The sequence below is a fragment of the Scyliorhinus canicula genome, chromosome 20 (genome assembly GCF_902713615.1).
Source record: "Scyliorhinus canicula chromosome 20, sScyCan1.1, whole genome shotgun sequence".
NCBI classification, from domain to species: domain Eukaryota; kingdom Metazoa; phylum Chordata; class Chondrichthyes; order Carcharhiniformes; family Scyliorhinidae; genus Scyliorhinus; species Scyliorhinus canicula.
The window spans coordinates 60,988,045-61,000,127 of record NC_052165.1 but is presented as its reverse complement, the minus strand read 5'-3'; the positions used below and the strand labels follow the sequence as shown (position 1 = coordinate 61,000,127).

At 47.4% G+C, this 12,083-nt stretch overlaps 1 protein-coding gene and 1 long non-coding RNA gene across 2 annotated transcripts in view; one reads left to right on the top strand and one right to left on the bottom strand.

The window, feature by feature from the left end:
• Positions 1-2,513, top strand: part of LOC119955213 (sorting and assembly machinery component 50 homolog) — a 33,518-nt gene extending 31,005 nt beyond the window's left edge. Inside the window, exons 13-15 of the mRNA XM_038781227.1 lie at positions 424-570; positions 1,120-1,261; positions 2,373-2,513. Of these exons, the coding sequence (XP_038637155.1) occupies positions 424-570; positions 1,120-1,261; positions 2,373-2,418 (335 nt within the window). The 3' untranslated portion in view covers positions 2,419-2,513. The remainder of the gene's footprint in view (positions 1-423; positions 571-1,119; positions 1,262-2,372) is intronic.
• LOC119955215 overlaps positions 1-12,083 on the bottom strand; it is a 116,743-nt gene that overhangs the window by 5,641 nt on the left and 99,019 nt on the right. The window lies entirely within an intron of this gene.

Here is a 12,083-nt window from a genome sequence, read left to right as displayed (position 1 = left end):
GTATGGTGACTGCTCTTATTAGAATTCAGAATAAAGACCAGCAGTTTAAGTCCATTTAGAGAATTTAAAACACTGTTGGCAATTTTAAATTTGTGATAGAATTCTAGCAGCGACACAATATGTTAAAAATGCTGAATGATTATATCTAGGCTGCTGTTAACTGCATGTCTTCTAGATCACAAGTCATACAGAGCTTGTGAGATTGAGAGAGAGAATAAAATGTTTTGTTGTGTCGGAGGAACAAAAAAATAATAATTCTTGGTGATTCTGCTTGTACTTTAGCAAAGGGATGTATATTCCGATTTTATGTAACTATCAGACCGCTTTTAAAATTCAGAAGCTCCGCTGTTTTGTTTAAGTTTAAGTGTCTATAATGCCGATAAATAGTGTGATGTTTGATTCTCTCTTTTTCCACTGTGCAAGGTGACTACCTTGGTGGTGAAGCATACTGGGCTGGAGGGCTGCACTTTTACACACCTCTGCCTTTCCGTCCAGGCCAAGGAGGATTTGGAGACCTTTTCAGAACTCACTTCTTTTTGAATGCTGGCAACCTTTGTAACCTCAACTATGGTATGGCAGATAGATTTGGTCCCATGTGTGGCTGCTGCTTTACAGATTTTTAAGATATTTCTATAACATGGATTTTCTAAATTATCGTATGGTTGGTTCATCCTGTTCCATGCATGTGAGAGATATCAAACACATGTTTTGTCTTTTTGTGCCTGGCAGAATGAATCTCTCAAACATGACAATATAAGTAACAGTTAACAAAATTAATTGTACTGGAATGTTGGCCCCTATCCCTTCTGGTTCAAAAAATAGCCATTAGCCATGCTTTTAGTTTGTATTTTGGGTTTAGGCCTGAATGCAGTATTTTGCATTCAGGGTTTATTGTTTCCCCACTCGCCCACAACACAAAAGTTCTATCTGTGACTTCAGTGGCTTTCAAGGGCATAATATTTCCATTAGGATGGGCCTACATCTGAATTATATTTAACAGTACCAAGTTATTGAAAAATCACTTTGAATGTTGCAAAGTGTTATTTTAGGAAAGCAGTTTGATCGTAAATGCTGTTCTTTGTTTCACACGTACATGAACACTTTGGATCAATTTTGCAGGTGATGGACCCAATGCCCATCTACAGAAGCTGGCAGAATGCATTCGATGGTCCTATGGGGCAGGGATTGTCCTGAGACTGGGAAACATTGCCAGGCTGGAACTCAACTATTGTATTCCCATGGGTGTGCAGAGTGGGGATAGGCAAGTACCTCCTGACTCATTCCGTCCTCTTTTTAAAATCTACTTGTCGTGTTAGGTACACTGGTCTAACACTGGCTGTTATTTCAGACCTTGAAGTTATTTCATTGTGTGTGTGTGTGCCTGCATATCATGACACTACTTATAATTAATAATGGATTATTTAAATATACTATTATTTATGTGGATTGAGCTGTGAGCAAAATTTCATTAGCTGATTTTTATACCTGAAAAACACATATATAGAGTATTAAGACATAAATGTACCGATAGCTGAACAGTTAGAACATTTATTTTGAACTAAATACTTTTGACAGGAATATATTTACTAGATACGGTGTTAAGAGTTTCTGGGATAATTATAACTCTCCTTTTACCTTCCTTGGGTTCTGTTTGCATAGCACTCAATGTATATATCTAACCAATTATCAATGCATTAGTGTTTTAGAACATATTTGAATATGAGTAATAGGGTTTTTAAGTCATCTCCGTCAGAATTAATTTTGCTGCTGGTACTCTAGAAATCTGTGAAAAACAGAAAACATGTTTAAATTGCTTTTAAAAAATAATTCTATATATTCTGACACATTTACACAACGAGGAAAAAAATTAAACTACTGCTTTGATATTGCGTTGCAGTGCAGCCAGTCAACCTTGTGTAAAATAGTGAGGTTAGTGTTGCTAATTTCACATTAAACTTCACATTAAACAAATTAAACTACTGCTTTGATATTGCGTTGCAGTGCAGCCAGTCAACCTTGTGTAAAATAGTGAGGTTAGTGTTGCTAATTTCACATTAGAAGAAATTTCACTGAGCTCTGAATTCAACAGTGGTATAATGTAAGTTGTCCGAGGTATGAGTGCCCCTTCAGTCTGCTGTATTGATTCTAGTAATATAGATTCTAGATAGAGAAATGAAAAGATGAAACGAGTCCTGGACATCTGAAATTAGAATCAGAAAATACTGGCAATAAACAACTTGATTTTCAGTCTCAGCCAAAGAGAAAGAAAATTTAAAAAGTTGGATAGGACCTTTTGTTTTCTATATTCTTTCATTTTGAATATCACAGGGTAAAAGTTTCCATTGTAATGATTTTTTATTTACCCTGTGCAGGATATGTGATGGTGTGCAGTTTGGAGCGGGAATAAGGTTTCTATAATGCCTTCTTGAAAAGGAGCAACCTACTTGTGTTTCATTATTGAAAGCCAAAACCAGTACTTTATCAAGATTATAATAAAGTTGTTCGTAATTTGATACGGGTTTGATGTGTTTTTATTTAACCAATAAAAGCTTTACGTGAACAATCGGAATTTGAAATAAATATACGAACAGGAGTAGTTCATGGATCCTGTTCTGCCATTCAATGAGATCACTGCTGCATTTAAAAACATTTTTTTTAACTGAAAGTACCCAATTCTTTTTTTTCAATTCAGGGCCAATTTAACATGCCCAATCCACCTACCCTGCACATCTTTGTGTTGTGGGGGTGAGACCCACGCTGACACGGAGAGAATGTGCAAACTTCACACTGACAGTGACCCGGGGCCAGGATCAAAGCCAGGTCCTCAGTGCTGTGAGGCAGCAGTGCTAACCCCTGCACCACTGTGCAGCCCACTGGCTGTATCTTAACTTAATCTGTCTGTTTTAGTCCTCCCAATGCTGACTCTGAACTCTGCCACTGGTTCAGCTATCACTGCTTCCTTTGCAAAACTCTCCAGATTTTCCGTTCACTTGTGAACAGGGTGCTTTTCATCCAGGGGTTTATTGTGGATAATTATATCATCACCGTCATGGTCTTGCTGGAAACCTGGCTGATTGATGACACCATCTCCTTCACCTGGCTACACCTGTCACCAATTTTCTGGTCCAGACCCTTGCTGTGGCTCTTTTCACCAAAATTATACCTTGTTCTGTCTCTGACTCCTCTAGGATATAATCCTTTTTTTAGTCATACATCTTGTTCTCACTTCTCATTTAAGATCCACATTCTCACTTAAGTACAACAGCAAATTTCTCACCAAGATATCTTAATTGCTCTCCTCCCTCAGCCAATGCAACAAGCAACTTGTTAGCTGTTGTGATTTTAATGGCCACCTCAATACATCATGTTATCTCCGAGCTCTCAGCACTCCTCCTCTATCTCTCGCTCCATGCAAACTACCCTATCCATATTCGGAGCCACACCCTTGACTTGATCATTGCATGTGACCTCATTACCCTTACCCTGCCAGTCATAATTAAGATAATCTCTGATGACTTCCTTGTGTCATTCTGCATCCAAATCCCCCTCCAAACCCTATTTCAGTATCGAGCCCTGGAAAAATATCTCTCTGAATTCACTTACAACCATACTGTCAAAATCTCAACTGAACGGCAGCACGGTGGCACAGTGGTTAGCATTGCTGCCTACGGCGCTGAGGACCTGGGTTCGAATCCCGGCCCTGGGTCACTGTCTGTGAGGAGTTTGCACAGTCTCCCTGTGTCTGCATGGGTTTCGCCCCCCCACAACCCAAAGATGTGCAGGTTAGGTGGATTGGCCACGTTAAATTGCCCCTTAATTGGAAAAAATAATTGGGTACACTAATTTTTTTTTTTTAAATCTCAACTGAGATTCGGCTCACCAAAACATTTCTGAAGTTGCTGGTTTGCACCCTCACCTCCAACAATAAGTTCAAGGAGTTCATGAACTTCTTTGCCACTAAAATGAGACCATCTATTCAGAAGTCTCTGCCACTTCCCTCCTTTCCCCATGTTTACTCCTCTTCCTCTAATGTTCTCCCTCTGCCCAACCCTGAACTTGCATCTTTCCCCAGTTTCTCTATCTTCTTTTTTTGCCCTCTCTAAGTTCAACCTGTCCATGAGACCTAACTCCTGCTCCCTTGTCCCTGTTCCCACTGAACTGCTTGGGTTCTGTCTCACTTCTCCTTTAAGTCAGCTGCCATCATTTCTCTGAAAAAAAACAACTATTGACCAATGTTCGCTTCACTTTTCCACCCAGTACAAACTCTTCTGAGTATTACATTTTTGTCCGTGGGATGTTTACATTTTTCCCGTCATGATTTCCCTTCTGGTTGAACGATGCAGAGGAAACTCATGTGATGTTTCTCCTGACGATTATTTTTTACAGATTTCTTCTCAATACACTGATTATATTGTTATTTCTTGCTGCAAAAACTCAAGCACTCAGGTAACAAGCCAATTTCAATATGCCCAAGAATTTAAAACACAAAAAAAGCGATTGATAAAGGCGCGCCTACCCAGACAGCTACAGTTAAAATAGTGACTGGCTCTCCCATGCTTTTAACAACTGAAACTCTGAACTAAATTCTGGTCACTGAACTCAACAAATCCTGTCAAAGTTTAGCTCTGGAGTTGAAAAATTGGAAGAGCCGTTTGGCCCTCCCTCAACACCACTTGTTTAACTGTACAAGAAAGGAATAAGCTTTTTAATTGATTTATCCCCTAAATTTGACAATTTGACTTACTTTCTACAAGCAAAGCTGAGTATTGGTCAAGGGGGACTTTCTATGAATACGGGGACAAAGCTGGCCACCTAGCCTGCCAACTCGGGCACCAGTCTGTTTCTCGGTTATCTGCCAAATCTACGGCTCCTCCCATAATCTTACTACTGGCCTCCTCCGATATTAATTCGACCTTTGCTTCTTTTTACTGTAACCTCTATAAATCTGAACTCCTGTCGGATAGCATAGCAATGACTGACTTTAATTAGGGTATCCCATCTGTAGATGCGACAGGAGCAAATACCTGGATGACACTTTGCGTCAAAATAAGATAACAAATTGCATTAAGTTCATGCAAAGTGGCAGGGCCCTTGGCCCTGACAGCTTTCCTATTGACTTTTATAAAAAGGTTCTCCACTCAACTTGCACCCTTGTTATTAGATATGTTTAATGTCTCATGATTCTTTGACTCTGACCCAAGCTTTAATTTTGCTTATACTTAAAAAAGACAGGGACCCTGAGAAATGTGGCTCATATCGGCCTATCTCTTTTAAACACAGATGTAAAGCTGTTACATAAGGTGCTGTTTGAAGCCTTGTCCTCCTGATACAGCATCAGATGATCAAACTGGCTTTGCGAAGGGACACCAATTATCCTTAAATGTATGTCATCATCTTGACATACTTTCCCAACTGCTTCAATCGACCCCTGAAGTTGTCTCCCTGGATGCGGAGAGAGCTTTTTGGAGAGGTAATATCTGTTTACAATTTTAGGTAAATTTGTGTTTGGTCTAAAATTTATTTCATGGACTCACCTTCTTTATACCTCCCCTGCAAAAGTGCACACTAACTTTCTACACTCAAAGTGCTTCTGCACCCTTGATCCCCACTTCTTTTTGCCCTGGTGATAGAACCCCTGTCTGTAACCTTAAAGTCGTCTGCATTGTTAAAGGGTATCCACCGAGCTAGTATGGAGCACCGTATCTCTTCCTTATATGCTGACGCTAATATATTACTAACCATGTTACCTGTGTTGATGGCATTATGAATATTGTGCTGTGTGGTAAACCACTGTTGCACCTGTATTAGGTGATGTATGGTAGGACCTGTACTACAGGTCCGCCGGTAGTCCCTGCCTGCTGTATAAATATGTGTGTCCTCCAGCTAGCAGCCATTTTGCCAGCTGCTGTGGGAGGCCACACATCTTGTAGGAATAAAGCCTCAGTTGGATTCAACTATCGTCTTTGTCCAATTATCGTGCCTCAATTTATTGCTGTACGATTTTCTAAAAGCTGGACCTCAGAATCAAACCACATCGCCTGCAGCTGGATCCGTAATCAAGCGACGCCAAAAAGGACTTCAATCACTGGCTAGCTTGCTTCGAGGCCTACATCAACTCAGCGACCACCCCTGTTCCGGAGGCTCAGAAGATACAGATCCTGTACTCAAGGTTGAACTCCAACGTGTTTCTGCTGACCCAGGACGCCCCGAATTACGCCGACTCCATGGCAGTCCTCAAAAGAAAACTACGCAGAGAAAATGAACACGCTCTTCACCAGCCACATACTCGCCACTCGCTCTCAACTCCCTGGTCAGTCCATAGAAGACTTCTGGCGGGCCATAATCCCACTCGTCTGGGACTGTGACTGTCAGGCCATTACGGCCACCGAACATTCCAATCTTCTTATGCGCGATGCGTTCGTAACGGGGTTTGGGTCAGTCCTCATACGCCAGAGACTGTTAGAAGGGGCCACGCTCGACCTAGCTGAGACAAAGAAGCTAGCACTCTCCATGACGGTGGCCTCGCGTAACATTCAGGCCTACCCTGCCAGCCGCGCAGCCAACCCCTTCTACCCCTTGTGGACCCCACAGACGCCCGCCCCAGCGGGGGCCTTACCCAGCTCGTACGCCTGCACCACACGCCAGCCCGCGCATCCTGGGGGTCGCCGATGTTACTTCTGCGGCCAGCAGAAGCACCCTCGCCAACGCTGCCTGGCCCGCGCTGCCCTTTACAAGGCTTGCGGCAAAAGGGGGCACTTTGCCGAGGTGTGCCAGGCCCGCGCAGTCGCCGCTATCGTCCCCACCCATCTAGTCTGCACACAATGGGTGCCGCCATCTGCATCTTCCCGGACCACGTGCTGCTAGTGGGCGCCGCCATCTTAACCTGCCCGGACCACGCGTGGCCAGTGGGCGCCGCCATCTTCACCTCCTGGGGCCACACGCAGCCAGGGGACGCCGCCATCTTCACCTCCCAGGGCCACGCGCGGCCAGTGGGTGCCATCAACTTCTCTCTCTCCCCCCCCCCACCCCAGTCCACGTGCGGCCCATGGGCGCCGCCATCTTGTCCAACCCCCGCAATGTGCGGCCCATGGGCGCCGCCATTTTGTCCCCCGCAGGATCTTCAGGCGCCGCCATCTTGTCTCCCCCACGGGTCATGGACACCGGCAGCATTCCAGGGCCTGGGCCCCCCAGGCTCCCCATCATCCGACGTCAGCGACGACCGACCACGACTCGCCTCAGTAACGATCGACCGGTCTCGTCCGCACAACCTGGCCACTGCATCGACCAGTGTGAAAATCAACGGCCACGTGACCTCCTGCTTGCTGGACTCCGGGAGCACTGAAAGCTTCATGCACCTGGATACGGTAAGGCGCTACTCCCTTGCGGTACACCCCGCCAATCAAAGAATTTCCCTGGCGTCCGGATCCCATTCCGTCGCGATCCAGGGGTACTGTACGGTCACACTCATGGTCCTGGGCGCAGACTTCAGCGGCTTCCGCCTCTACATCCTCCCTAACCTCTGCACTGCCCTGCTCCTTGGCCTGGATATCCAGTGCAATTTCCAGAGCCTAACCCTCAAATTCGGCGAGCCCCTACCACCCCTCACTCTGTGCGGCCTCGCGACCTTAAAGGTCGATCCGCCTTCCCGTTTCACCAATCTAACCCCGGATTGCAAACCCGTCGCCACCAGGAGCAGACGGTACAGGACAGGACCTTCATCAAGTCCGGGTCCAGCGGCTGCTTCGGGAGGGCATCATCGAGGCCAGCAACAGCCCCTGGAGAGCCCAAGTAGTAGTCGTTAAAACTAGGGAGAAACACAGAATGGTCGTGGACTACAGCCAGACCATCAATCGGTACACTCAGCTCAACACGTACCCCCTCCCACGCATTGTCCAATTTATCGCGCCTCATGCTGTTGGCTCATTCTTTGGCTACAAATTCAATATCAACAATATAAACTCCATTGGCAAGCAAATTTTCCCTAGAGCTTTGCTGTTTTGTATATCTGGTGCTGGTTTTCACCACTAGACTAGAACCTGGACTAGAACCCCAATCTTTATTATGATCCTGGACCAGAAACCAACTTTTTACTTTGGAAAATTGAGAGGAAATGTTTACTGTAGTGATAACACTGGCCAAGGGACAGCTTTTATGGTAAAACAAACTTTAATTTAAACACAGAATGAAGCACATTAGCAACAAAGAAATAGCTCTACAGGTAACAATTATAATATCTTAACTTGTGTCCTGAAACCTTCCTCTACATTCCAATTAAGCAAACCCGTTTATTTTAAATACCATGAATGAGGTTAACCACCAGGTTTTGCTTGCTTAACTTGAGACCATCTTTGGAAGACAGCTATTTTGTTCGAGCTAAACTGAACCCATCCTGTCCAGCTTGATGTTCCAGAAGCAACTGACAAACCTGGCCCCTCCAATGAACTACGCTGCCTGCAATCCAAAAGCACACCACATTCTTGTGTCTTGTTACAAAAGTTTCTTTGCTTCTGCAAAAATCAATGATTCTCTCACTTTGTAATCACAGCAAAAATGCAAGCTTTAAAATATGAAGGGCGCGATTCTCCGCACTCCCGACGGTGCGGAGAATAGCGTGGCTCGTAAAATTTTACGGCCACGCTGTATCGACGCCCTCCCGCTATTCTCCCCCCCCCCCCCCCCCCCCCCCCCCCCACGCCCGACTCCCGATACGAATTCTCAGCTGATGGATGGGCCGAGTTCCCAGCCCTTTACGGCTGTTTTTACGAACGGCAAACACACCTGGTCTGGCCGTTCGTAAAAACGGCCGTAAACTGTCGATTTTTAAAACATGGCACCGATTGGCACGGCAGTACCACGGCCGTGCCAAGGGTGCCATGGGCCCGCGATCGGTGGGCACCGATCGCGGGCAGCGGGCCCGATGCCCGCACACTCTTTGTCCTTCCGCCGCCCCGCAGTATCCATTCGCGGGGCGGCTGAGGGGCATCCCGGCCCGCGCATGCGCGGGTTTCGCGCAAATGCGCGATGACGTCATCCGCGCATGCGCGGGTTGGAGTCAGCCGGCGCTAACTCTGGCAAGCAGGCTTAACGAAATTCGTTAAGCCCGCGATGCCGGAGTTTACGGCGTCGGGATGCTAGCCCCGACCGGGGACCAGAATCGGTTCCCGGTCGGGAAGGGGGGGCTGGCGTCAAACCCGCCCGGATTTGACGCCAGCCTTACGATTTCTCCCCATATGGGAGAATCGCGCCCGAAGTTTCTCACATTCGTCTCACTACTTAGTCGTGAACATAACGCACTTTCCTGCGACTCTTCGTAAAACAAACTTTGCGAGCCTGGTCACTAAAATTACAGCGCAAGGGTAGTTTGCCTCTTTCCATTGCTGGCAGAATTCAATATATAAAAACGAACATTTTGTCCAGACTCTTGTTCCTTTTTCAATGTCTTCCTATCTTCTAACTCAAATAATTTTTTGTTATGGTAAATAGGCTGATATCAACGCCTCCACCTAGTGTGCGAGGTTGGGCTGATACAGGTGAAGGTGGCATATTGGATTGGATTTTGTTTATTGTCACGTGTACCAAGGTACAGTGAAAAGTATTTTTCCGCTAGCAGCTCAACAGATCATTAAGTACATGGAAAGAAAAGAAAATATATAATAGGGCAACATAGGGTACACAATGTAACTACATAACTCCGGCATCGGGTGAAGCATACAGGGATGTAGTGTTAATGAGGTCAGTCCATAAAAGGATTGTTTAGGAGTCTGGTAACAGCGGGGAAGAAGCTGTTTTTGAGTTCTGTTAATGCGCGTTCTCAGACTTTTGTATCTCCTACCCGATGGAACAAGTTGGATGAGCATGTGAGAGGGGTGTTTGATTATGCTACCCGCTTTCTCCAGCCAGCGAGAGGTGTAGATGGAGTCAATGGATGGGAGGCAAGTTTGTGTGATGGACTGGGATGTGTTCATGACTCTGAAGTTTCTTGCGACCATGATGCCTGTCTAACTTGAAAAATACAATTGTAACTGCATGAAAAAGGTTAAGATTCCCGGCTTGGGTCACTGTCTGTGCGGAGTCTGCACGTTCTCCCCGTGTCTGTGTGGGTTTCCTCTGGGTGCTCCAGTTTCCTCCCACAAGTCCCAAAAGCCATGCTGCTAGGTGAATTGGACATGCTGAATTCTCCCTCTGTGTACCTGAACAGGTGCCGGAATGTGGCGACTAGGGCCTTTTCACAGAAACTTCATTGCAGTGTTAATGTAAGCCTACTTGTCACAAGAAAGATTATTATTGTTATTGTAAGAAATCTTTAATTGCTGAAGACTTGAGCAGAATGCTGAAGGGTTGACTGCCCCGATTTCGAATGTTGTTCTATTCAGAGGACTGGAGGGAAAAAAAAACATTTGAGGAGGAGCGGGGTTGAGTGCAGAAGGGGGTTGAGAGAAGAACAAAGGGGGATTGAGAGAAGAAAGAAGAAGGGGGTTGAGAGAACGAGGGGGGGGGGTTGAGAGAACGAGGGGGGGTTGAGAGAACGAGAGTGGGTTGAGAGAACGAGGGGGGTTGAGAGAACGGGGGGGGGTTGAGAGAACGGGGGGGGGGTTGAGAGAACGGGGGGGGGGAAGGTTGAGAGAACGGGGGGGAAGGTTGAGAGAACGGGGGGGAAGGTTGAGAGAACGGGGGGGAAGGTTGAGAGAACGGGGGGGAAGGTTGAGAGAACGGGGGGGGGAAGGTTGAGAGAACGGGGGGGGGAAGGTTGAGAGAACGGGGGGGGAAGGTTGAGAGAACGGGGGGGGATGAGAGAACGGGGGGGGATGAGAGAACGGGGGGGAATGAGAGAACGGGGGGGAATGAGAGAACGGGGGGGAGACATGAGAGAACGTCGAGGGTGGGAATGAGAGAACGGGGGGGGAATGAGAGAACGGGGGGAATGAGAGAACGGGGGGGGAATGAGAGAACGGGGGGAATTGAGAGAACGGGGGGAATGAGAGAACGGGGGGGAATGATGAGAACGGGGGGGAATGAGAGAACGGGGGGGAATGAGAGAACGGGGGGGAATGAGAGAACGGGGGGGAATGAGAGAACGGGGGGGAATGAGAGAACGGGGGGGAATGAGAGAACGGGGGGGAATGAGAGAACGGGGGGGAATGAGAGAACGGGGGGGAATGAGAGAACGGGGGGGAATGAGAGAACGGGGGGGAATGAGAGAACGGGGGGGAATGAGGGAACGGGGGGGAATGAGAGAACGGGGGGGAATGAGAGAACGGGGGGGAATGAGAGAACGGGGGGGAATGAGAGAACGGGGGGAATGAGAGAACGGGGGGGAATGAGGAGAACGGGGGGGAATGAGAGAACGGGGGGAATGAGAGAACGGGGGGGAATGAGAGAACGGGGGGGAATGAGAGAACGGGGGGGAATGAGAGAACGGGGGGGAATGAGAGAACGGGGGGGGATGAGAGAACGGGGGGGGATGAGAGAACGGGGGGGGATGAGAGAACGGGGGGGGATGAGAGAACGGGGGGGGATGAGAGAACGGGGGGGGATGAGAGAACGGGGGGGGATGAGAGAACGGAGGCGTGGTTGCGAGAACGGGGGGGAAGGTTGAGAGAACGGGGGGGGTAGAGAGAACGGGGGGGTAGAGAGAACGGGGGGGTAGAGAGAACGGGGGGGTTGAGAGAACGGGGGAGTGGTTGAGAGAACGGGGGGGTTGGGAGAATCGGGGGGGGTTGAGAGAATGAGGGGGGGTTGAGAGAAGAAAGGAGAAGGGGGGTTGAGAGACGAAAGGAGAAGGGGGTGTTGAGTGGAACGAAAGAGAAAATGCTGGAAAATCTCAGCAGGTCTGGCAGCATCTGTAGGGAGAAAAAAGAGTTAACGTTTCGAGTCCAATTACTCTGTCAAAGCTGTTGTCACAATCGCTTCACAGCTCCAGGGTCCCAGGTTCGATTCCGGCTTGGGTCACCATCTGTGCGGAGTCTGCACATCCTCCCCGTGTGTGCGTGGGTTTCCTCCGGGTGCTCCGGTTTCCTCCCACAGTCCAAAGATGTGCAGGCTAGGTGGATTGGCCATGATAAATTGTCCTTAGTGTCCAAAAT